The sequence below is a fragment of the Eptatretus burgeri genome, chromosome 15, assembly GCF_056783735.1.
Source record: "Eptatretus burgeri isolate ZD-2024b chromosome 15, Ebu_testis_v1, whole genome shotgun sequence".
Lineage (NCBI taxonomy): Eukaryota > Metazoa > Chordata > Myxini > Myxiniformes > Myxinidae > Eptatretus > Eptatretus burgeri.
The window spans coordinates 32,901,747-32,929,363 of NC_140975.1; the positions used below are offsets into that span (position 1 = coordinate 32,901,747).

The following is a 27,617-nucleotide window of genomic DNA, read 5'->3' on the forward strand; positions in this document are numbered from 1 at the left end:
AATGTCTTTGCCTCTTGAAACAGGCTAAAACAGCAGTGTGTTGATAAGTGGCGGACATTTTGAGCACCATTTGAATTTCAGAAAGAACTTCAGCGGTTTTATTGTTTCCTTTGTACTTCAAAGTATCTGAATGAGTTCCTTATTTCTCAAGACATAATATATTTAGAGATTTAAAGTGCATATTGAGGTAACTTAGTCACAGGGTCATGAGAAAAACAGGAAATTGCAACCATCTTTGGTGCCATTTTGGATTTTGGGACTAGTTCAAGTAGTTTTATTGGTATAGATATGCGTGTTTCAAATCTGCGAATAAGAATTTATGTAGATTCCTTGACTCCCATAACATATATAAAGACATTTTAGTGTGCTTTATTGGGTTACTTAGTTGCAGAGTTATGAGAAAACAACAACAGCAAAAGGGGCATTTCGGGCGCCATTTTGAATTTCAGGATGAGCTCAAGTGTTTTTATTGGTAAATGCGTGTTTTTGAAAAATTCCCAATAAGTATATGATTCATTTCATTGAGTCGCAAAACATATATTAAGACATTTAAAGTGCGTGTTGAAGTACCTTGGTGTAAAACCAGAAACAGCAGCAATTTCTCGCCATTTTGGATTTCTGAAAGAGCTTAAGCGGTTTTATTCGTTTTTGTGTGTTTCAAAATCTTCCGATATGTATTGTATTGAGTTCCTTATACTTCAAAACATATGTGTAGACATTTAAAATGTGTTATAGGTAAACCTACTTGCAAAGTTATGAGAAAAACAGGAAATGGTGGCCATTTTGGACGCCATTTTGGATTGCGGAAAACGCTCAAGGAGGATTCATGAGGACTTTTAGTATGTTATTTCACACACATTCCTGGACCTTTCCTGAAAAAATCAGCTTGTTACCAAAAATGTCCAGGTTAAACCCTAATGCTCTTGGACTAAAGGTGGGTGCAGAAAGCGAAGCGATGGGTTTGGTACACAAAATTTAGAAGCAAACACGGTGTTTAGGCATTCAGCCTTTTCACGTGCGGTATCAGCTGTGCGGCCATTTGAGGTAAGGGATGGAGGGGGAACGTACACCAGAAACAGACTTAACTAGATGCCACCAGGACTTGGTGTAGGGAGACAGGTTTGAGAGTTCAGATTTGAGATTGGAAAGATGTTGTTTTTTGGCTCTCCTCAGGGTAGAAACTGATGAAGAAACTTGCACAAAACTGATGAATGTTTGATACACAAATTGTGCTCTCCAAAATGTGAAAAACTTATTCACCAGCTGAGAAGGAAGCTTCTCTTTTCAAGTAATTTTTGGTATTTCCTGTACATGTGGTGCTTTGATACGGTACAAAAACAAAACAAAACCAAGTGACAATAACAAAGCTGTAACAAGTGCAGGGTATTAAACCAGGGCTTTATTTTTTTTTCTTTTTTTTCAAAAATGCAAAAAGAAACATCACATGCATGAAAAATATATTATGTGGCACACCGCTGCAAAACAATTGGCATAACAACAATTATAAATGAGGGTTCTAACGTATATAATACACAGTACATGTGGCTATGAAAACGAGGTGAGTGTGTGCACCCCATACACGTCAATAAATAAATAACCAAACTACACAGTACTCATCTCAATTCAACGAGTGCACCCAATATGATAAAGACAAAACTTCTCACAGAGGAACCAGAAGAGCCAATTACTGGCAAATTTGTTTCAACCGAATGGCAATCAAATCCTGGAATTTAGCCACTCGTAATGAAGCACTAAAATTTTTAGCAAAATGCAGGATTTTCATTTTTTTTTTTTGCCTTTTGTACACTCGATTATGCGATCCAGAATAGCGAGTACAATGACATGCTTCTAGGCATGAGCATCACATCACCCATGTATTACGACTACTGCTACTAAATTGATTTATCGACTACTATCCAAATATAATTCACATCTCATCAGCAATTTGATACAAAGAACAAATATGTCACATTTTCGTGCGATGACGCCAAGTCGCAGAACAATGATTTCCTGCAATTGCAGTCCTATTATCCCTTTAATAAAGTTCCCCCCCCCCCCCCATGATTAAAATTATAAATACTTCAGCATCCACAGTGCCCCATAAGAAGGCATGGGTGCAATGGAGATGCACTTGCCAAAAGAAGAATATATTTTCTGTGTGCCTCATTTTATTAGTCAAGTGGAAGAGGCTTCCTCGGTTGTCGTGCTCAGGTAGAGGATGGTCCAAATGAGTCTTTCACATTCAAATTTTATGTCGCAAGAAAGGTAATATGAAGTTCAAGAAAGAAAGGTAAACTTCAACTGGTCAACACTTCAAAAAAAAAAAATGAAACTTCAATTGTGAAGTGGTGACGACAAATGAAGACCCCCATTTAGACCTCGAACAGTGAAGAACTGCAGCTTTTTAATAGTGCCAAATGAAATACCCATCACTCACCCAACTGGGCAAAAACATTTGATATAACAAAAAAGAACAAACATTGATTACATTGAGAAAAACAATGTAATGTTAGAACAAAATTATATTCTGGTTTTCCCTCAGATTCTCATCATGGACAATGTAGTAGAAATGGGTGACCAACTAACAGCACGGAGGACAACACCATGGCATGCTGCAATACTTCAGCCTTCAGAACTAGTTATGTCTCTCTGATCAAAAAAAGGATTATCATAATTATTATTATTATTATTAAATAAAAACTTCACAAAAGGGGCTTAAAGGCATCAAGGAATATCTAAATATTTCTGTATAATATAGTACAGAATAATGTCGTAAACCAAGCAGGGCTCAATGAACCAAAGTTGCATGTACCTTGACAGGTGTAAGGTTGTAACGAACAGCCCTTTATTTATTATCCTAGTCACAAGAATTCAAAAAAGAAATTATTGTATGAATGGCTATAAGGCTTTTGGCCTCTATTTTCCTTCCCTCAGCTGTCTGTGACATTGAGCTTCAGTCCTCAACCACTGGAGATGATGCACCAGCAGAGACCCCTGGAGCACATTGTGAAAATGGCTGTCCAGGAAAGATGCAACCTTTTCCTGGCACTGGGCCTGAGACTAACTTTGCACACACTGCGTCAGTCTCCAAAACCCTGTCCGGGTCAATGATGAAGTCGATAACTGAAAAAAAAAGAAAAACAAAGAGGCTCGTTAAGGAAGAAAGTAAAAATTCAAACAAAAAATATCCTTGATAGCTATTTGCAGCCGTGTGGTTATGAAACATAAGGGCTACGATCTTCCTAAAAACGGAGAACAAAGGTCAAAGGTGCTTGGAGGGAAGGAACAACTTGTCTCCTCTTGTCTGATCTCACCAGATCTCAACCTTGCACCCCTGTCCCATCGGAGAGAGGTTGGTGACCTAGTAGTTTACTAATGCATCATTTCAGGTCTCACTCCACCTGCCCTTACAACTATTTGTTCTGTCTGAGACTGATCAGGCTGCACTCGCTCAGCTCGCACCCGGAACTCGTCACCCTCTCCATATCCAGGCTAAATGCTCACCTACACTCTCCCTCTTCTCTCAACTGTGAACCATCTCCCTTGGTCTGTCCAAACATATTCCTCACTCTCTGTACTCCTGTAAAAATGGGAAGCCATTAGCTCATCTTATCTCTATTTACATTCCTGATCGTTTTTATTCTCATTGACTCTCCTTTCCTATCCACCTACACTTTTCACATTCGACCCCGATTGTCAGCTTTTCCTGTTTGTGAAAACGTTCCTTGCCTCCTCCCCACATGGTTCCCTATTCCTATTTGGCTACACATCCCTTGCGTACTCCCCACCTGGTTCCCTGTTCCTATTTGGTTACACATCGCTTGCATACTCCCCACCTGGTTCCCTATTCCTGTCTGTTTGAAAAAAAATTAATGAAATGTTATACCATCTCTCTACTACCTAGTTTGAGTCAAGTCCACTCAGTACTTACCTGTGTTTGTCCTCAATTATGATGATCACAGCATCAATGCCAGGGCTTCATCGTGTTTGACTCAAATGTCATGCAGAGATGTAGTGAGTTGATCACAGTGACGTTTCAGAATGCTGAATGCACATGGCACAAATGGCCATTGCCTATTTTTTTGATTGTGTGTCTTCTAGTGTGTTCACACTGTGCATGGACTAACGGTAAATGAACATCTTTTTGAATAACAGTCATGGTTAACAAAAGCTTCAACAGAACGTTTGGCCCAACGTCTGAAATATCCTGGCGATTAGATTATTATTAATGGCAGAAAAAAGTGACATTCATGATTATTTTTACATTTATGATGGCAAGAATAGTTCTGGGCATGCAGTCTTTGTTACCAGAAAACAAAGCCATACAAGTTGTGGTTGAATCTAGTCAAGTCACTGAATTTTGATAACTCCAGCATTCACTCAACCACTATTTACATGTTACAAATGATAATTCAACTTAAAAAAAAAATTCAATCCCGTCATTCGATTTGCTAACCATTCGTAACAGAGTCAGAAACTTACTTTCTGAAATTAATTTTGCTGGCTGAACAAAGCAACATCCTGCTAACAAGTCCTCTAATAACTACATTCTGCACTCTACATTTTCATAGTTTACAAATGTTTCCTTTGCTCCTGAACCAATGATGTATTGAAGATGTATTTTGTGATTTGCACACCAGCAATATAGCAAGCAATCACTCCATTAATGACAATGACTACATAAACTTGTGTAGAACATCTGTTAGTCGCAAGACAGCCTGTTTCTAGCTCTAAAACCTTCTGAACCTGTTAGTTGAGACAAAGCATAAATATAACAAAAGTAAATGCTTCCGAAAATATTGACCCTCAATAGACACTGGTTTGTTCTACCAGACTTGCACTGGCAGGTATAGCAAACACAAACTACACATGTTGGTAATGCATTTGTGCACTGACGAGTTCAATCAGAGGAACAATTACAATGTGACTCAAAGCATAGCAAGCAAACATAGAATGGGTATGCTGGCTTATTTATTAATTTATTAATTTATTAGTTTAACGTTTTCAGAAGTTTTAACATAAAAATTGATGTTTGATTTAATGGTAATAAAGTATTTTGTTTTATTAGAACCTGTCTACCGAGCTCTTTTGTATAAATAGTAATGCATCATAGAGGGGAAAAACTAGAGTATGAGATGGTTTCAACTGAGGCAGGCAGACGGAGGGGACAAGCTGAAATTGGTCATGCATACAAAGATCACCCGATTGAAGAAGAGAGGGTGCTGGGGGAGAGAACGAGGAAAGATTAATGATGGATTGTGTCAGTGTTGGAGACAAAAATGGATTTTCTACAAACGAGAGAGAAGAAAGTGCAAATTTACCACCGTGAGAAACAGAGTGAAGCTGACGTTTCGGGCATTAACCTTTGTCCAAGCAGAGTGGTGTGCGGGTCGTGGGATGATAATAAAGGAAGACAGATCTGATGTAAATAAACGTCAGACGTCAAGAGGCGGGGTGAGACAACGGTCAGGAGGTGAGACTTCTTTCATAAAGGATATTAAACATGCACTCAAAAGTTATGATCACTTCAGGTTTCCCACCAACAACAAACGTTTATTCACAAAGGATATTCAATCTTTATACAGGAATTCACAAAGATGGGGTTCTTCAGTGCTCAAACACTCATTCAACTGCTGTGCTACGAAGTAACATAGCACTGAAACTCTACTTTGCCTCAGTAAACTTGAACTCACCCTCAGAAATTAAACAGAAAACGAGAAACAGTTCCTCAACTGTTTCTCGTTTTCTGTTTAATTTCTGAGGGTGACTGATTAGGTGGTGGTGGGAACTAAAGCTGGTCCAAGCTATGCTCATATTTTTGTTGGTTGCATTGAACAACAGATTTTTTTGATCAGCTTGATGCAATGAACCATAATTATTTGGCCGCTACATAGAGGATGACCTGAGTGTCCTGCTGATTGATGACCTGAGCATCCAAATTATTAAAGATGGTACTAGCTCTGCCAGGTGGGCAGTGGTTTAGAAGTGAGGTACAGCTCAGGTCAGGTATGGGAGCATGTGCCAGAACAGCACGTCGCTGCGTCCACTTTCCGCCGGTACTCCAGGGGCCTCCGTCTGGCCATCCCCCAGGCAGATGCCAGGCCCATCCCCATCTCCTTGAGATGATGGTCAACCTGTTGCAACCATGAGGCACGTGGTCGACCCACTGGCCTCCTCCACTCATGAGACTCCCTCGCTGAGAGAATCTGGTGAGCAGGATCAGAGTCAGGAAAACGAGCCACATGTCCATACAGCCGCAACTGACGCTCACGGACTATGCAGGTAACAAATCTCATCCGAGTCTCTCTCAGCAACCGCTCGTTGGACACAAAATCCGACCAGCGATAGCCAAGGATTCTCCGAAGAGACCTGGTACCAAAGGAATTAAGTCTCCGTCTCAGATCCTTGGTCAGAGTCCAAGTCTCGCACCCATAGAGCAAGACTGGAAGTACCAAGGACCTGAAGACTCGGACTTTCGTCCTCCCGCACAGGTACCGGCAGCGCCACACCCCATGATCCAGTGAATCCATGACTCCCCAGGCCCGACCCAGACGTCTATTGACCTCTGACTCGCAGCCAGCAGAGACATGAATATCACTGCCAAGGTAAGTGAATCTCTCCACGACCTCAACATCCTCACCACAAACAGACACAGACAGGACAGCAGCATCCAAGATGTCACCGAAAGCCTGGATCTTAGTTTTGACCCAAGAAACCCGTAATCCCACTATGGCTGACTCCTCATTCAGCACCTCGAGGGCCCCCAAGAGGATGTCGAAAGTCTCCGCAAAGATGACTGCATCATCTGCAAAGTCAAGGTCCGAGATCTTGACATTCCCAAATGACGCACCGCAACTTGATCTATCCGACATCCTCCCTAGAATCCAGTCCATACAAGTGCTGAAAAGTGTGGGGGCAAGTACACATCCCTGACGAACTCCAGTAACAACTGGAAATAAGTCAGAGATGGTACCACCACACTTCACAGCACTCTCAGTACCAGAGTAGAGTTCAGATATCAGATCGATCAGTTTTGGTGGCACCCCACGAAGACCAAGAATCCTCCAGAGGACATCCCGATTCACTGAATCGAACGCTTTACAGAGATCAACATAGGCTGCAAGCAGTCCCTGCCGAAACTCTCGTGTGCGTTCGGTGAGGACACACGAAGTGCAAGGATACGGTCAATCGTTGACCTCTTTGGTGTAAAGCCTGACTGCTCTGGACGCTGGTGCTCAAGCAGATGGTGGCGAACCCTATCGAGAATTATCCGAGCAAAGACCTTGCCCGGCACTGAGAGCAGCGTCACCCCTCGGTAGTTGTTGCAGTCTTGGCGATCACCCTTCCCTTTCCAGAGAGGGACAACAAGGCCCCTCTTCCAGTCAGTTGGGATGATGCCTGTGTTCCAGGCAGAGCACAAAACTGCATGCAACGACACGACTGCAGCATTTCCACCAGCCTTGAGAAGTTCGGCATGGATGCCACAGATCCCTGGAGCTTTGCCCCGTTTCAACTGGTTCACCGCAGCCCGTGTTTCCACAAGCGTAGGTGGACCACAGTTGATTCGAGGGTCAGCAACAGGGATTGTAACACCCTTGACGTCCAACTCAACAGTTGGGGGATCAGCCTGGTACAACCGCTCAAAGTAACCTGCCCAGCGGGCCTTCACTTCAGACTCCTCTGTCAAGAGCCTACCACTCTCTGCTCGAACTGTAGTGCTCCGAGGGATGGGCTTGGATGAACGTAATGCGCGAATTCCCCTGTAAGCGGGACGAGAATCACCTGTCCACAGGTGATGCTCTACCCCTCACAGATTCCTCGCACATAGGCCTCCTTGTCCACCCTCAGTGCACGTACAGTTTTACGCCTCAGCTCCCTGAACAGCTCAGCTCTGCCATTCAGCCTGGCCCTGCGACTCTGGTCAATGGTATCCAGTGTCCCTTGAGAGACAAAATTCTTCTTTGCCCTGCGGTGAGCTCCAAGGCATCCACCGGCAACATCAAGGACGGTGGTCTTGAAGGCGCTCCACAACTCTTCAGGACCCCCCAAAGTACCCAGACCCCAAGTGTCCACTCAGCCTGTTCGCAAACTCCTCAGCTACTCTCTCATCCCTGAGCTTGGCAACATCCAGCCTCGGCTGGGATGGTACCATTCTCCAGGATTTAAGGTGCAGCTTTAGAGTTGCTACAACAAGCCTGTGGTCAGTATTGAGGAACTGAGCACTCCGGTAGACCCTGCAGTTCTGGATCATCCTCCAACGACCGTCAATGAGGACATGGTCAATCTCCTTTGCCACACCACCAGCGTTGGAATACCAAGTCCAGCGATGAGCTTGTGGGCGCTGAAACCATGAACCAGCCACCCCAAGTCCATGACTTCTTGCAAAGTCAAGGAACTTAGTGCCATTCTGGTTCATAGTTCCTGACCCATGGGGACCAACACACACCTCATAACCGTCCCTATCAGTTCCAGTCGATGCATTGAAATCCCCAAGACTAGAAGTGTATCTCGTCTGGGGCACTGATCAACCACAGACTCGAGTGTGGCGTAGAATGCATCCTTCACGGTGAGATCACTCGCCTCAGTCGGAGCATAAACAGAGACCAGGGAAATGACACCTAAGGAGTGACGAATCCTTAATCTCATAATACGCTCGTTGACCGGTGTTACCTCAATTATCATTGGGGTCAGCTTATTGGACACAGCTACAGCAACTCCTTGGGTATGGTAACCATCAGAGCGACCAGACCAATAGTAGGTGTAACCACCCACCATTATCTCGCCGCAATCCGGTCTCCGAACCTCAGAGAGCTGCAATCCCGATGTCCAAACGCTTGAGCTCAGATGATAACAGAGACAGGTGATCATCCTCTCTTAGGGATAGGACATTCCAGGCACCCACCCGAAGGGACCGCCTCAGGTTAACCCAAGGAGACCGCCGTCTGGTGGACGACACCTCAGCACCACTCCGACACACTCTCCCGCAATCTGACCCAGGGATGTTACCCCGTGGTTTCCTCCTATCAAAGATTGGGGGTCCCGAAGGCTTTGCCCCAATCCCGCCATCCGGTGAGCTGCCCTGCGAAGGGAAGCTGCACAGGAGGTACTCCCACGGAGTGGGTTTTCAGATTTTTTTGCGTTTTTGCGTTTTGCGGAATGAAGGGTTTTACGGTGGCCGGAGTGCAAATCCTGCCACCAACCTCCTAATAAGAAGTGACCCAACTGCAGGAGGACGTCCGCAGACACAGTTGGGCACTAGATGTGGATGGCCGTTGGCTCACAAGGAGCTCCTCCGCCCTTTGACAGGTTTTGTTTTTAATCCTGCTGGGTGTCCATATCCAAACACCCTCCTCACCAGAAAACCTGGGAGTCCCTAGTACAGCTAGGGAGTTTGAATGTGAGAACAATGATCAATTGGGGGGGGGTCAAGGTGGTGGAGATGATGCAGAGAAAGAGGTTGGAATTGTTGTGTGTGCAGAAGACTACATGGAATGGAGACAGGGTGAGAAGGTTGGTAGGAGGATACAAGCTGTTGCACATGGGTGGGGATGGAAGGAGTAATGGCGTGGGAATAATAGCATCGGAAGAGATTGGGAAACAGGGGTTTAGAGTGGAAAGATGGGAGGGATGTATAGTTATGGCATGGGTGGTGATACAGAGGCAAATCGTTTGTGTTATGTTAGTATATGGGTCACAAATGGGAAGGACTGGGGCAGAGAATCAGGAATTCAGGGAGGGACTGGAGAGTATGATGGGAATGGTTGAGCTGGACGTGATGCTGTGCGTTGCGGAGGACTTTAACGAGCATGTGTGGGTAGCAGAGCCGGGTGAAGAAAAATGTGTTGGTAAATTTGATTGGGGAACAAGGAATAGAGAGGGTCAAGGGCTGGTGGAGCTGGGGGCAAGGAATGGGATGGCCTTAGCTGATTCATTCTTTCAAAAGCAGGAAAGTCACAAGATTACCAAGAGGCATGGACAACATAGAACAGAATTGAATTTGGTGGTGGTAAGGAAATGACAGTTGTGGAGGGTTAAGGATTGCAAGGCAGTGGCAGGAGAGCATGCTACTACCTAGAACAAGCCTGTGGTGCTTGTGGTCTGGATGAAGAAAAGGAGGGAGGTTAATAGCAGGAGTTGGAAGATTATTAGGTGGGGTAAGTGTCAGGCAATGTCATCGTAGAGGACAAGGAGAGAGTGAAGGCCAGGTATGAGCAACTTAGCGAAGAAGCAGGTTTCGAGGAGGAGTGGAAGAAGAATAGAGAGGAGTTTAGGGGAATTGCAGAAGTTTTGTGTGGAAGCACATCAGGAAAGGGTGCATCATCGAGGGATATAAATCAGGTGTGGTGGACGGAGGAGGTAGCGAAGGCAGTGGGTGAAAATAAGGGGGTTTGTAAGAGGATAGAGAAGATCAAGGATAGAGGGAGGCAACCAGATGCAGGGTTGATGCACCTGGATGGGCAAAAGAAGAAGGCAGCAAGGAGGCCTGTGGATAAGGTGAGGAATGACATGGAGGAGATATACAACAAGTTGAAAGAGGATGGTGGGAAGAAGATGGTTTATAAACTGGCTTGTGGCAGAGATGAAGATAGTAAGGACATGAAGGGGGGAGGTGATTAAGGATGGCAGTGGAAGGCTAGTGACAGAGGGGGGAAGGTGGCAGTATTGAAGGAGTTGGAAGGATGTTGAGCCGGGGAGGGGGCGGCAGTGAGCTGGAGCTTCCATGTTATGTGGAGGAGAAATTGGAGTTGGTGGAGATCACGGAGGAAGTGCAGATGGCATTGAGGAGGATGAAGAAGGGAAGAACACCAGGCATTGATTGTGTGTTCAGAGATGATAATTGCAGCAGAAGTTGGAGTCAGTTGGAAAAAGAGGTATGTATGATAGAGGGTCCCATTCTGGAGGAGTGGAGGACAGGGTTACTTGTGCCGATATGGAAGGGGGAGGGAGATGTTCAAGATCCAGCGAAGTACAGGGGTATTACGCTCTAAGTCATGTAATGAAGGTGTTGGAGAGTTTTATGGATGGGAGGATAAGTAAGAGGGTGGAGATTGAGATTGGAGAAGAGCAATAGGGCTTTAGAAAGGGTAAGGGGACAATGGATGGGATGTTCACGCTGAGACAGCTGGTGGAGAAGAGGTTGGAGGTAGAAGGTGAAATGACATTGGGATTTGTGGACCTGGAGAAGGCCTTCAACATTGTCCCAAGAGAGATGGTGATGGTGACACTGAGATGGATGGGAGTGCCTGAAGCCGAAGTTAGGTTGGTTGAAGGGATGTACGAGGTAATGAAGGGAAGAGTTTTGTTTGGTCCTGGAATGTCTGAGGAGTTCAGCATGAACATTGGTTTGAGGTAGGGAAGAGTTCTCAGCCCACTATTGTTTATTATAGTGATGGAGCTGGTAAGCAGAAAGGTAAACATGAGGGGTATTCTTGGGAGGATGTTGTATGGGGACGATATGGCGTTTGTGGTGGAGAATAGGAGGGAGATGCAGGATGTACTGGGGGAGTGGAAGGATGCATTTGAGAAACATAAGCTGAAGATGAGTATGGAGAAGACTGAGGTGATGCGGGTCAGGCAGTGGAGAAAATAAATTAATATCAGGTTAGAGGGGAAGGAGATCAGACAGGGAAATAGGTTTGAGCATCTCACATGTACTCCCATAGAAGCACAATAGAGGGGGAACAGTGACCGGGGATGGTACATCGGAGGCAGAGGTGTGCAGGAGGATTCAAGTGGGTGTGAATATGTGGAGGAGGGCAGAGGGATTAATGGAGGACAGAAAGATATCAAGGAAATTGAAAGGGAAGGTTCTGATGTCGTGTGTAACACCAACCTAGCTTTGAGGTCTGGAAACGGTGGCACTGACAGAGACAACAGAGGCTGCCGATTTGTGAGAACAACTGGGTCAGGAGGATTGCAGGAGTGAAGAGGGTGGCTAGAAGGAGGATGGATGAACTGAGGGAAGAGATTGGTGTGCAGATAAGCTTGACGGAGAGATTGGTGAAATGCCGGTCGAGATGGGTTGGGCACTTGGTACGGATGGGGTAAGAGAGAATAGCAAAGAGCGGATAGGTTGAGAGAATAAGGGAGGAGGAAAAGAGTAGACCGTGGTTGAGGTGGGAGGATTGTGTAAGAAGGGACATAATTAATAAGGTGGGAATGGTTGGAGAGTGGAGAGAGTTGGCTGAGGACAGAGGGAAGTGGAGGAGTCCCATAGTCGACACAGGGCTGATGCTTGGTGCCATTGAACCTCATCCCTTATAAAAAGGGAAGAGGAGGAGAAGCACAATAGAGGACTGCATCGGTTGGTTCAGTATCACATGCAGTCGACAACAGCTCGACAGCCTGATCAAATCTCAAAATTTGCTTCCACCCTGCGCTCAATTTCACAGGGGATGTTTCAGATACTTCCATCACATTCCTCGACATAAATGTTTCAGTGAAAGGTCATGGCCAGGCCACCATCGTTCACTACAAGCCTTCCGATTCACACAGATTACCTATTGCATTGATTATTCCATCCGACTCACAGTAAAAAAAAAGGGTCAATTCCATATTCTCTAATTCTTAAGCTTCACCGTCTGTGCAGTGATGACTCGGATTTCAAAATCAAAGTTCATTACCGAGTGCGAGTACTTCAGCACCATCATATACACTGCACTGAACTGTGCCTGCAACACCAATAGGTGGAAGAAAGGAACTAAAATCAGTTTCTAAATTTGGTATGTTAGCACTCAACGGGATAAACAAACTATTACATCAATTTAACATTTTTTTTCTTCTCCAAACAGTTTTCTTTCTTCATCTTTGACAACTTCCTGCCCTTTATCTAGTTTCGTTATTGATATTTATCTATGCATTGCTCATTTTTGTTGTTTTTTAAAATTTCTTTTAAAAAAATCCTTTGCTCTTCAAGCCTCCTGACCCCTTGACTTCCCGTCCCTCCCTTTGACTTCTGACATTTGTTTACAGCAGCTGTCTCTTCCTTTAACCTCTCACCCACAATCAACTATTTTGCTCTGGCAAAGAATATTGCCAGGTCAGCTTAATTTCTTTGCATTACAGTAAACTCATGGTTTCTTAACTCTTCTTCAGGAAAATTCGTTATTTGGGAGAGGGTTATCGAGTTTTTTTTTTTTTAAAAAGAACACTCCATAGGGAGTACCGGTAATGGGAAATGACTTGAAATGGAGATGCAATTTAGAGCATTGTGAGAACGATTAGTCTCTCAAATCACAATCTCTCTTTGGATTGGCAGATCTGGCATTCACATCTGAGCTCGTGGCTCGCTGCAAATATTTCAGGTTCAAATCATGCTGCCATCGATTTGTTTTTCTTTTTTAGTTCACGTACACTTCAGTCAGGTGAGCTCATGCGATCGAGCAATGCCCGTCGGTGAGTAAATCAGTCAGTGAGTGAGTCAGTCAGTTCATAAACACTTCAGTTATTATCGCTTGAACGAAACACACAATTTTGATGAAACTTGTCCACATGCTTCATATCTGATGCCCAATGAAGCTGCATTGATCACATCAAAATCTGTGCTCATTAAGGGGGTCTACGGGGGATTTTTTTAACCCTAAAATATATATATTTGCTCTCCTCTCCAAAACTACACATACAATTTCAAGGAAACTTGGCCACGATCTTCATCACCCGTAATCTACCAAAGTGTATTGACCGCATCAAAATCTGCACTCATTGAGGGAGTCCGGGGGAGGGGGGAATGGGTTGACTCCCCCCAAAATAGGTATTTGCTTCTTCTTCTTCTTCTTCTTCTTCTTCTTCTTCTTCTTCTTCTTCTTCTTTCGGCTGCTCCCGTTAGGGGTCGCCACAGCGGATCATCCGTATGATCCGCATAGTGATTTGGCACATGTTTTACGCCGGATGCCCTTCCTGACGCAACCCTGGTCGCCTCTTACGACACAGGGATATGGTACACCTATTTTAACCAGGGTATACACCGGCCCAGTACACTGGTACTCATTTCGCTGACCTTGGAAGGATGACAGGCTGAGTCAACCCCCTGGTGTATTAATTCAGTGGCTCAATGGGGCTTGAACTCAGGACCTTTTGGATCCCAAGCCGCTGCCCTAACCACTGCGCCAACACCAGGCTCCAAATTGATATTTATTTAATCTAAATCTAAAACCAGGCAAAATAGGTATTTGCTGTCTTTTCCAAAACTACACATACGATTTTGATGAAATTTGACCACAACATTCATCATCAATGATGTACCAAATGTATCGACTGCATCAAATCTATAGGGGGGGACAACCCCCCCCCCCAAGTAGGTATTTGCTCTCTTCTCTGAAGCTACACACATAATTTCGATGCAACTTGACCACGACCTTCATATCACCCGTCGTGTACCAATGTTGCATCAAAATCTGCGCTCATTAAGGGTGTCTACAGGGGGGGAGGGGGTGTGAACGTTGACCTCCCCAAAATAGGTATTTGCTCTCTTCTTGGAAATTACACAAACAATTTTGATGAAGCTTCACCACAACCTCCATCACCCGTCATGTACCAAAGTGTATTGACTGCATCAAAGTGTATCGACTGCATATGTGCTCATTAAGGGAGTCTACTGAGCGGAAGAGGGCGGGGGGTTCTGACCCCCTAAAAATAGGCATTTGCTTTCTTCTCCAAACTACACACAGAATTTCAATGAAACTTGATGACAACTTTCATCACCCTTGATGTACCAAAGTTTGTTCATGGCATAAAATAATTCAGGGTCTGTGGGGGTTTGTGGGGGGGTTGAGTGACTGTCGTTCCTGATCTCGGTGAGCTTCGGGACAGGTGGTCCTATTTTATGATCTCTACTAGAGGTGCTGGCTATCGTCAAACTTGTTAAGAGTGATTCACTAATGAGAAAAGACTGCTGGGCAGTCAAACGCTGTAGGATAGCAAAGGACGAAGTTTCAGAAGTGTGAGCTGCCATCTCAAGGATCTTTCCTCACACATGAAAAAAAAAATGGATTCAGTTCTTCACTGATCACAAAGTCACATGTACTTCCATAATCATTTGTAAGAGGGAGTCCCACTATGTAAAACAATGAGACATGCCTGGTTCAAGCACTGCAGGTGTGTCCGCAATACTCTTATTTACACTGGATCTTCTTCCCTTCATCGCTTATATAGAATAAGCATCAAATTTCATTTATCATTTCATACAAGTCTACATTGGTATTCCAAATAGCCCTATCAGCATCAAATTTCACAAGTCTTTGTTGATATTTCAGAGCATCTGATAAGCTGCTGCAGTATTATTATTTTGTATGCAGCCTATGGCTGCTCGTTGCATCATTGCTGGGAGTGCGACTGTGCTGCTGATGCAGTGCTCCCCTCCCCCCCCCCAGTAATCTGGTACTCATTTTACCGACCTTGGAAGGATGACAGACCGAGTCAACGCACCTGGTGCTATTTAATGCCACGAAAGGGGCTCAAACTCAAGACCCTGAGATATTAAGAAAGCCACCTTAACTGTGAAGCCAACACCAGGCTTGCTGCCATAATGAAGAGGGATGAGAGCATTGTGGTACACACAAGAGGAATTGACTGTGTTGCATCTGAAATGTGCAATCATAGAATGTGCTTCGCCAGTACAAAAGGTTTCTCATGAAGAAACCAACGAGAGATATTCAATGAGTTGTGCAAATGAAAGGTCGGTAAAAGTTGAATAACAGAGGATCCCAGTCTGAAGTGTTGACCTACACTTTAAAACTTTGTTGACCTGAATAGAGGGCAGTGTAGTGCATCAATCAGCTTACATTTGGCTCCTTAATTCATAATTTGAATACTTTAATGCTTTTTTGAAATTCGGAGCTGACACATTTATGTCAATGCAGCTGGAGAATCGGGCCCTTTAAGAAATATGTTTGAAGATTAATTACTCGTATGTTTTTTCACAGCACATTATATGACGAATCTTACAGCATATTCTGCCAAGATGCAATTCAAATGAGAATCATTACCAACCAAGAAGTGTTTTGGCTGACTAAGCTTTTTGCGACGTTCACTAAATTGGTCAAAACGTCCCACAGGATGTTACTGACATGAGATGAACGTGATAGTCAATTAAATTTCAGTATACAAATCAAAATTGCTTAGCACTATCAACTAATTCCAATTTCATGGTTCTTTTTTCCAGGACTGATTGTGCCTGGTCCATGTTGATGAAGACTCTTCCTTAGTTGAGTTTTCAACGACCACTTCACCGTAACTAGTCTCTGCTGGTGTTTATGGACACACTGACAACAGCCACAGTTGTCAGTCAACTCAAGGGTGAATCTTCAGAAGCGCTGAGTCTGAGTGTCGTTCCATCAAACTTAGTGACAATGAAGTGTGTAGCAGTGTCACCAATTCACACACTTTGCAAATGCCTGGACAGGACTCAGATGTACCGATTTCAACAAGACAAGAAGCAGACATTGAATGAATAAACATACATTATAAGCTGTTTGCATTTTATAAGAGAGGTAAAGTTCTGTCCTGGATTTCAGTGCTCTTGACCTCGAAGGTCATCAGACAATAATGTATCTGCCATTAAGTGTATTGCATCTGTCGCTTTAGATAGATTATATTGTTTAGCATAGATTATAGGTGCCAGTGATGAACCCATGCTTGTCAATTATATGCCTTTGACTGTAGACGTAGAGTTCGAAGTCTTGTCACTTTCACAGGACATTAAACAACTTGCTTCAAAAGGTCAAAAGCAGACTCCATAATATCTGAGTTTAGGTGTTACGATTTTTCATTTGGCTGGTTCTTCATATGAATAAGCATGATCACTGCACATCTTAGGTCTCTGTTGTCCATCACAAGACCAGTTTAGCTCAACTCTGAATTTGTGAGCCTGCTATGAATATTCCAGTGAGGTTCTCAAAGAAGATACCAACTGCCATTGCTTGGGATAATATTGATTTTGATCAGGCAACACAAACTGGTCATGGTACATGCTTGAAAAGGCTTGATTTTTTTTAGTGCAACACATCCTTTTTAAAGTCCATGAAATAATTTAAATTGATGGATTAACTTAAACTTTTCCCATCACTGGGACGGGTACTTCTGCTATTACCCCATACATCTCAACGGTGGAATATTGAGAGACCTGCCTCCTTTCTTCAAAGCTGCTTGGAGAAACAAAGTCCTTAGCAACGTATACCAGCAAGTTTCTCAAACTTCAGAAGCTAATATCCGGTTATTTCGATTTTCCCAATAACGTGTGTTGTAAAACTTCATCGTAAGATATCTCGGTCAGTTTGTGATGGACCACCATGTATGATACACCATTGTGAAGCTTATTTTATGGGCTTTCAAATAAACCCAATAACTCAATATTGAATTTTTGCGACTTCCAACTGGTTTTGTATTGGAGGGTCACATTTTTCAGGACTCCAGATCATGGCAAAAGCAAAAAAACCTGTGATCGGTCAAAACCAGAAAATCTTCGTCTTCGTTCAAAATAATCATCGTCAGACGGCATATTTCGAAGTTGCCTCTCTCAAGGGCAATGACTGGAACCATCCGACAGAGTTTTACATGGCGTAGCATCGTTTCCTATCATAATTTTAATAGCTTGAAAGGATTGCATGAAAAGTATACAAAACTAAATTCCTTGGTAAAAGAATAGGAAGGGATGAGACGAGTGGGTGGGACTACCACTGTCAATCAGCCTGATGGGGACAGGGACCCATCAACCATTATACTCGGGACAACCATTATACAAAGAACAAGCAAAAGAGCAATCAGAGATTGCAGATCCTTGCTTGCCAAGACTTCTTTTGAGTGGTGTATAGTTATAGATTTTAGGGTAAATCCAATATGGCTGCCAAACCATGTGACCTATGACATCATATGTGTGAACCTTTTGTTCCTCATGGACAGGCAGCCATACGTGTAAATTTTCGCCTAGATTTGTTCAGCCACTTCAGAAAAGAAGATTTTTGAAGGTTTTTTTTATTATAACAATACAGCTGCCGAATCACATGACCGATGACATCATGATTTTTTTTTCTGTGGACCATTTTATCTCTAGATGACCCTCAAAATTTTTCATACTGATCGGATGTGGCGTTCTACATATGCAATTATGATGCCATAACGAGGGCACCTATGATGTCATTAAAAAATCACACTCATTCCCCATGAGGAGTACTTGCTATGTGCTAAATTTCTATTTTTTCCTTGGTGCGGTTTCAGAGATACAGAGGTCCAAAGTTTTTCCAATATGGGTGCCACACCACGTGACCTATGACATCATAATTTTCATTAAAACACTTCACATAAGTAGTCGCACCAATGGTGAAAATGTTGACTCATTCCGACAAGCGGTTGCAGAGAAAAACACTAAAATTCTGTGCGGGCAGACAGACAAATGAAAAATCGTGCTTAGCACGACACTTGGCGAATTAGTTGACCTTTCCGTGTGGTGGTCCAAGCTGTAATGTTATGGAATGTGTGGTGTTTATTTGTTCGTACATTAATAAAATGACGCGACGTCACAAATAACAATTATGAGGCGCGCGTTGTCATGGTAACGGCAGCAGATTGAAAATTTTCACAACTCATTTAAAGCCACCATGTGACATTCAACAACTTATCATCGGTGCTTGTTTCCTTCATTCTGATCGTAGAAAATATTTGAAAATACCGAGGAACATTGCTTTTCAAGCAGCTTTACGATCCCGTTATCTGGTTTGAAATATGTTGTAAAACAAAAATATGTATTTTATATGTGTGTTTTTCATGTTTTGGGTGACCCTGACCTTGACCTTGGGTCAATTTCGATCAAACTTTGTACACATGTTAATATTACATGCATAAATAGACAGTATAAGTTTCAATATAAAAAGTGCAAAACTGTTTGAGAAATAGCCATTTGTAATTCACAAAATTCCCCATTGGTTTTTAATGGGTGATTAATATAAATTGATGCAGAATCCAGATCCTGATCTTGAACATCACCAAAAGTCACATATCTTTTTGCACTGTGGATTTCTATCAGTTGTTAAAATTTCATCCAAATCGGTTAAGAATTGTGACCTGTAGAACGAATAGAATTTTTTTTAAATTACACCAATAGCTAAAAATTTTGACGTCATATGCTTGCGAAAACTGTGCATAATTTGTACTAACATGCATTTAAAAACATTTAGATATTCCATTGAAGTTTGTTTTGGCGTCAACAGGAAGTCGCTACGACTTCCAGTCACTGAGTTATGTCCAAAAATGTGTTTTCACGTTGTGTGACGTCACGTCGCGACGTTTAGTCTGATTAAGACGGGGTTTGGACGCGGACCGTCTCAGGTGGATTGCCTATGAGGTGTAAAAATTTAAGAACGACTGGTCCAGCCGTTTGGGCTGTAGACGACCGGACAAACAAACAAACAAACCAACAAACGGAACAGACCAACATACTTGACAAAATCGAAGATTTCGCCAGGTAACAAACGGACCCAAATGCAATACCCTCTCCTCTGGCGAGGGTAAAGATGGAGGGATGGTTTCACATGATCATTTCTTGTGACCATGCATGCCTACCTTGTTTACATACATTTTTGAATAACATCCCCACATCCTTTTTCATCTTTACCTCTGCCACCGAAGGTGAAGGAGGTTGTTTTCGCCCCTTTTCTTGTCTGTTTGTTTGTTTGCAGGATATCTCAAAACGTTGTGGACGGATCCGGATGAAATTTTGTGGACAAGTTGGAAGTGTGACTCGGAAGAATTCATTCAATTTTGGTTAAGCGAATCCAGATCCAGTTCCAAGAATTTTTAAGTGGTTCTTCACCATTGAGAGATAGGGCCAAAAATGATATGGAGCACGATATCTCAAAAAAATGTGGACAGATTCAGATGAAACTTGGACAGGTTGTGTGTGTGGCAAAGACGAATCGATTCGATTATGGTGAAGACTCAAGTCCGGATCTGGATACGATAATTATTTAATTTTAAAAAGTGATTCTTTACCATTGAGAGATAGGGTCAAAAATGATATAGTGCTGTATAGTATGATATTTCAAAAATGTATTGGGTCCGATATGTTCTCGTGGTTCAGGCATTATGTGGTGGAGGTTTGCTCTCTACTGAGTGCCCTTCTAGATTATAATGTTTTTATTACTTGTGTATATATAGAATAAATTACACTATAAATCAATGGTATGAACTGGTGAACCCCAGCTTCTTGTGTAGTGGTTCTCTGAAGAAAGATAATTACGTAGTTATTCTAAAGGGTGTGGTCCTGACAAGGATAATGAGACAGACATAATTAACTGATCAAATTAGTAGGTCTAATTAGTGTGGGTTCTTGGCCGATTCTGTGAACACACTTAAGATCTCTACTCAGCATCAAGTTTAGGTATCTGTGCTGCTGGCTATATGCTCCGTTTTATAACCTATGTCGTCGAAACATTATCATAATTTTCTGAAGTACCTAATTACACTAATTATAATGCCTTCAATACTGATTGTAAGACCTTGATACTTTATCCCATGGAAGTTCATAGGGGGTTCTACGGCCCAGTGTATTTTTTTGTCTTCCTTTATTATTGACAAAACTATTATCTCTTAAAAACGAGGAAGATCATGATTTATCTGGATAAATTGCTTTGCTTAAATTATGATAATTCTTTCAATAAAGCGACAGCAACAAAATTATTTGATTTTGAAACAATGTTTTGCTGCCTTAGAGTTCCCTAAGTTTTGTAGCCTTTAACATTGTTGCATCAGAGTTAGGAGTTCATGAAGATGCTTGTGTTAAAAAGTGCCATGTTTGACACAGGTAGACAATTTGGAAGCCCTACAGAGGATCGTTGGGGGGAGATTTCATGGAGAAATGTTTACCTCGAGTCCACCATATAGTTGTCCAGAAAATCTGAAGAGTTCAAGTAGCACCCTTTTCTCAGAATGAAATTCACTTTCTACTTATTATAAATGCTGCTCTTTGTCTCACTTCAATAAAGTGGAATAAAGTTCAAATCAAAGCAGCATGTTTACCAATTTTTTGGTTTTACAAAGTCTGATACCTTGCAACTGCTTCTCCACCCGACGAAGATCTTGCAGAACCAGTGAAAACTCCTTGAAGAATAAAGAATGATAGTTAGTCACAATAGCAAAATTGAATGAAAACAAACTCAATATTGGAGCAATGCCCTTGGTTTACTGCATTTACATACCTTATTGGACGTTTTTAAAAGAGGAACTTCACTATCAAAGTTGAGTTTTGACTCGATGACATCCCATGGCAGATCCTTGTTCTTGAAGAGGTAACTGAAAGCATAAAATGTGTTTTCATTGGATTTCATTTTTCACAAATTTATTTGCCCTTGCACGTCCCTCTGATTATTATCACTTACATAAAGAAGTGATGTTTACTCTGGAAATTTATTTGAATAAGTGTGATTATGTTAAAAGCACAATCAAAATCTCAATCATAGAAACATACTTTTATTCCAAAAACGTTTGCAATGGGCACTCGATTGCCTTTCCTCATCGACCACAACGCTCCTTCTCTAATGGCAGTCACTTTTGTCACACACAATGGGGAGTTCTGTTGCCGAGGCATTATATTAATTGACCTTAGTGTCAAAGCAGCAACATTTTAACAACTGATCACCAACTCTGAAGCTCCATGAGTCCTGGTTTCTATTTGAAAGTGCACTTGGTTAACACTTCAATGCACTGGAGTTTACCTGGAGGGATAGTAATGCAAGGTGTGAACATTGATTTACTGATATTAACATTTGATATGATTGAAATTCAAACGAGAACGGGACTCAATGGGGCACATACCACTGCCAGGCTGAACAGTTTACATTTTGTATCCCACTTGTAGGCCGGATCCTGATCCGGACCAGAACCAAAATCTAATCAGCTTGTTCTTGTCACCTAACCAACTCATCCACCAAGTTTTGTCATAATTCGTCCAAAAGTTTTTGAAATATCATGCTACTGTATACATCGTTTTTGAGCCCTATCTCTCAATAGTGAAGAATGAATTTAAAAATTAAAAAAAATCCTTGCATCCGGATTCGGATCTTCACCAAAATCGAAACATTTCATTCTAGTCACACACCCATCCTGTCCACCAAGCTTCATCAGAATCCATCCATAACTTCTTGAAATATTGTGCTATATGTTGTTTTGGCCCTGTCAACGGTGAAGAATCACTGAAAAAAGTATAGCATCCGGATCCGGCTCCCGATCTTCACCAAAATCTCATCAATTCATCCTGGCATACATCCAACCTAACCACCAAATTTCGTCTGAATTTGTCTACAACTTTTTGAGATATCTTGCTCACAGATAGAGGTGAAAATATAACCTCTATTTACCTTCAGTGGCAAAGGTAATTAGGATAGCTCATTTATGTGTACAGGCAAATGAACAGTGCCATCAGAAAGTATTCACATGCCTCGACTTTTGTCACATTTTGTTGTGTTACAGCCTGAATTTAAAGTGGATTAAATAATAAAAAAAAATTGGCAGTGATCCACACATAATACTCCATAATGTCAAAGTAGAATTTTTTTTGAGAATTTTTTTACAAATCAATCAGAAATGAAAAGGAGAAATGTCTCGAGCCAATAAGTATTCAACCCCTTTGCCATGACAATCCAGATTGAGCTCAGGTGCATCCAATTTCTTTTGATCATCCTTAAGATGTCTCTACAACTTGATTGGAGTCCACCTGTGGCCAATTCAATGGATTGGACATTATTTAGAAAGAAACACACCTTTCTATACAAGATCCCACAGTTGACAGTGCATGACAGAACAGAAACTCTTCCATTTAATCCAAGGAACTGTCTGTAGAACTCCGAGATAGAAATGTGAGGAGGCATAGATCTGGGGAAGGGTATAAAACAATTTCTAATGTGTTGAAAATTCCCAAGAGCACAGTGAACGCCATCATTAGGAAATGGAAAGAATATGGAATGACCCAGACTCTTCCTATACTAGAGCTGGTTGTCTGACCAAACTGAGCAACGGAGGAAGAAGGACCTTGGTCAGGGAGGTAACCAAGAACCCAATGACCACTCTGACAGAACTAGATACAGACTTCCTTGGCTGAGAAGGGAGAACCTGCCGGAAGAACAGTCTCTGCAGCCCTTCACAAATCTCGGCTTTATGGGAGAGTGGCCACTCCCGAGGAAAAGGTATATGACAGCACACCTGGAGTTTGCAAAAACGCACGTGAAAGATTCAGAGCATGAGGCAAAAATATTCTGTGGTCTGATGAGATGAAAATCGAACTCTTTGGCCCGAATGCAAAGTGATAGGTCTGCAGAAACTGAGCACAGCTCATTACCGATCTAACGCCATCTCTACCGTGAAGCATGGTGGTGGCCGCATCATGCTATTGGGATGATTTTCAGTGGCAGGGACTGGGGTACTTGTAAGGATAGAGGGAACAATGAATGGAGCCAAATACAGGTAAATCCTTGAGGAGAACCTGCTTCAGAGTGAAAAGACCTCAGACTGCGGCGAAGATTTACATTCCAACAGGACAATGATCCCAAGCATACAGCCAAAGCAATCTGTGGAAAAACTTGAAGATTGCTGTTCACCGATGCTCCCCATCCAACTTGACAGAACTTGAGCAAATCTGCAAGGAAGAATGGGAGAAAATCCCCAAATCCAGATGTGCAAAGCTGATACAGACATACCAAAGAATACTCGAAGCTGTAATCATATCCATATATATATATATCTATCTATCTATCTATCTATCTATCTATCTATCTATCTATCTATCTATCTATCTATCTATCTATCTATCTATCTATCTCTCTCTCTCTCTCTCTCTCTCTCTCTCTCTCTCTCTCTCTCTCTCTCTCTCTCTCTCTCTCTCTCTCTCTCTCTCTCTCTCTCTCTCTCTCTCTCTCTCTCTCTCTCTCTCTCTCTCTCTCTCTCTCTCTCTCTCTCTCTCTCTCTCTCTCTCTCTCTCTCTCTCTCTCTGCCACGATTCGCCTTGCGCTCGGCATTTTATAGGCCGGCAGGAGAAACAATATGCAAATTTCCGGATCAAGATGAGCTCGGGGGCGGAGCCACGCTTGCCCATTGGACGGAGGAAAAGTGGGCGTGAACCTCCCCTGATCCTAGAATTTGTTTGTTAGGGTTAGGGTTAGTGTCTCCCTTACCATGCTGCTGATGCAGTGTCTCCCTTACCAGTACACTGGTGCTCATTTTGCTGACCTCGGAAGGATGACAGGCTGTCAACCCCCTGGTGTATTTTAATTCAGCGGCCAACGGGGCTTGAACTCAGGACCCTAGGATCCCAAGCCGCCACCCTAACCACTAAGCCAACAGCAGGCTTGTAATCACTGCCAAAGGTGCTTCTATAAAGTATTGACTCAGTGGGCTGAATATTTATGTAAATTAGATATTTCTGTGTTTAATTTTCAATAAATATGTAAAAATTTCGGAAAACACATTTTCACTTTGTCATTATGGGGTATGTTGTGTGGATCGGTGACAAAAAATTAAACGTTAATCCATTTTAAATCCAGGCTGTAATACAATAAAATGCGAAAAAGTCAAGGGGTTTGAATATTTCTGAAGGCACTGTATAATGATCGTTTTCTAAACAAGTTTAACACTTGCAATCAAGTGCATATGCTGAGCTGTACTGTGCTATGTTATGGTTCAATAATATGTCTGAAAGATGCTTCCTGGTCTGAATTAGATGGGCTGGCAGGATGGCCTTGATGTATGCACCTGCACCTCCAAGCTGTCAAGCTTGGGTTTTAATCCTGATACAGCTATAAACTGTCATTCTGGTGTTTCACAGGCAGCGTGATTCATCAATGTGTGCCGTCCCTCGAATGGATGTTAAACGGGCGTCATGTCTGCTGGCATTAGTTGATGGACGTTAAACATCCCATGGTGTCCTTCGCGAAGAGTAGGCAAGCTTTTGCCAAAACCATGACCAAATTACAAATTCCTGCCCTAACCAGCAGAGGGCACTGCAACAACGGCACAATTGTGCCCACAGCCAACTATTCTACCCTGCAGCCTTGTGCTGCATACGACAGAAGATAAAGAAGATGTCTGAATTTGATGATTTTGATTAACAGTCTGAATCACTACACAGCAGAAAAGCCATTGTTCTCTACCACTTCATCACATTTGGAAGCAAATCATTCAATCAAATCAACCACAGCATGTACAGGGCATACCTGAACCAGTTGGTGACATCATGATGGTGGTGGATATTCACCTTCCTTTGGACATTTAAAAATACCTGATGCTGTTTTACAACTTTGAGATCCACATTTCCTATGGTTGCCACCAGCAAGATTGTGCAATGCAGAAAAGGGCCCTGTAAGCCTCATTCCACCCTGCTGTGCCAGGTATTCGCTGTGATTCCATCTTGCCAACACTGCCTTTCTTTCAACAAGTGCTTGTGCCACGTGCGTGTGCACAATGCTCCTAATCACCATTCATTGCAGCTCCATTTACAGAGCAACTTAAAACAACATCATTCAAATGTGCTACACATCCCTCGTCAACTCTGCATTACATCTTCGCTCAGATCTGCCACCTGCGCAACGTCATTGCTGTCCTGCACTTCCGCTCTTCGGAGCACCGAGTTTCCCCTCCCTTCTGTGCCATCTCCTCTTTTAACCTTGTTCTGTAAATTTTAATGCTCTTGGTTATTTCATTCCATACAAAGTTACAATTTTAATTATTGCTATTGTTTTTCCGTTGTTTATTTTTATCTCTTGTTTCTCCTTTTAATTTAGTCCCTTTATTTCAAGTTATTTTACTATTCATGTTCTTGCATATTGTGTCGTGATGGGGGTATAGCGTTTCGTTGTTTTTTTGGGGTTTTTTTTAAACACAAATCCACACTGCCTAATCACCGTTTTTAAATCTCTCTTAAAATGTAATCTTTTTACACTTGCTTTTTCTTAATGTCTACCATTGTTAGTGCCATTTTTATTTATCTACTCGTCCTTAAATTTTTAGTATTGGGTAGTCGATGTAGTGGAAAAGAATTTTTTTTTTTGAGATTTGTTCTATCCATATTACGAGTATTTAAAATGGCGATTTCAGTTAATACAATGGCGATTTCGATGAAACTTGGTTGGTAGGTTCGTACCATGACCGAGTTGTGTGCAAATGAGAACCGTTGCTATGGACACCACCGTTGCCTAGCAACGGGACTTTGAAATTTTTGAAAAATCATAAAAAAATGTATTTTTTCGAAAATCAAAAATCGGGCCATGAATGACTGTGGGCAGTATATTCAGCCATATTGTCAAGAATTTCCAGCCAGATCCTATGAAAACTGTCAGAGAAGATAGACTTTGAATGAACCCTGGTCAAAAACAATAACAAAAAGGAAGTTCGTTATATCTCAGAGACTATGAGTCAGATATACATGAAACTGGTTTAGTAGGTTCGTGGTATGTCCTAGTTATGTGTGAGAAAGAACCGTTGCTATGGACCCCTCCGTTGCCTAGCAACGGCCGAAAAACCTCTAAATGTGGGGGTATGTTAACGAAAAAACAATCTGCAGCATTAACCCTTGAAGCTAGAATCATGAATTTTCTTGTGCTTAAGACTCAGGTCATTCCCCATCGAACGAGCCCATCGTGTCAGGTTTTATTGAGTAGTCGACTACCCATATCCGCCTACCGGCTTGTCCTTTTCCTTTGTAAGCATTTTGAGATTTCATTTGAAATGAAAGGTGCTAAGTAAGAAACAAGCCGGTAGGTGGACATGGGTAGTCAACTACCCAATAGAACCTGACGCGATGGGCCCGTTCGATGGGGAATGACCTGAGGATTAAGCACAAAAAAAGTCATGATTCTAGCTTCAAGGGTTAATGCTGCAGATTGTTTTTTCGTTAAAATACCCCCACATTGAGGTTTTTCGGCCGTTGCTAGGCAACGGAGGGGTCCACAGCAACGGTTCTTTCGCACACATAACTAGGACATACCATAAACCTACCATACCAGTTTCATGGATATCTGACTCATAGTCTCTGAGATATAACGAACTTCGATTTTTTATTGTTTTCGACCAGGGTTCATTCAAAGTTTATCTTCTCCAGCAGTTTTCATAGGATCCGGCTGGAAATTTTTGACAATATAGCTGAATGTACTGCCCACAGTCGCTCGTGGCCCGATTTTTGAAAAAATTAATTTTTTATGATTTTTCAAAAATTTCAAAGTGCAGTTGCTAGGCAACGGTGGTGTCCATAGCAACGGTTCTCATTTGCACACAACTAGGTCATGGTATGAACCTACCAACCAAGTTTCATCGAAATCGCCATTGTATTAACGGAGCACTGGACCGAACAGAGAGACAGAGGCACAGAGGGACAGACAAACATATCGCCGGAAATACTGATTATAAGGGTAGAAAAAAAAATCTCAAAAATGGGTTTTTTGAGATTTTTTTTTTCTACTAGATCGACTATCCAATAAATTGATTGACTGAACCACCAGAAATGATGCAAACAGCATGCAGGTGGTGTGTGTGTGTGTGTGTGTGTGTGTGTGTGTGTGTGTGTGTGTGTGTGTGTGTGTGTGTGTGTGTGTGTGTGTGTGTGTGTGTGTGTGTGTGTGTGTGTATGTCTCATAATTGATGTAAAC

At 42.4% G+C, this 27,617-nt stretch overlaps 1 protein-coding gene across 5 annotated transcripts in view; it reads right to left on the reverse strand.

Annotated features, from left to right (window-relative positions):
• Positions 1-1,370: 1,370 nt before the first annotated feature.
• The window catches only part of LOC147011871 (centrosomal protein of 170 kDa-like), a 139,689-nt gene continuing 113,442 nt past the window's right edge, over positions 1,371-27,617 (reverse strand). For all 5 annotated transcript variants that reach the window (XM_085857349.1, XM_085857350.1, XM_085857348.1 and 2 more), the window contains 3 exons: positions 21,186-21,279; positions 21,036-21,087; positions 1,371-3,123 (listed from right to left, as the gene is read on the reverse strand). In XM_085857349.1, the coding sequence (XP_085713475.1) occupies positions 2,954-3,123; positions 21,036-21,087; positions 21,186-21,279 (316 nt within the window). In that variant the 3' untranslated portion in view covers positions 1,371-2,953. The remainder of the gene's footprint in view (positions 3,124-21,035; positions 21,088-21,185; positions 21,280-27,617) is intronic.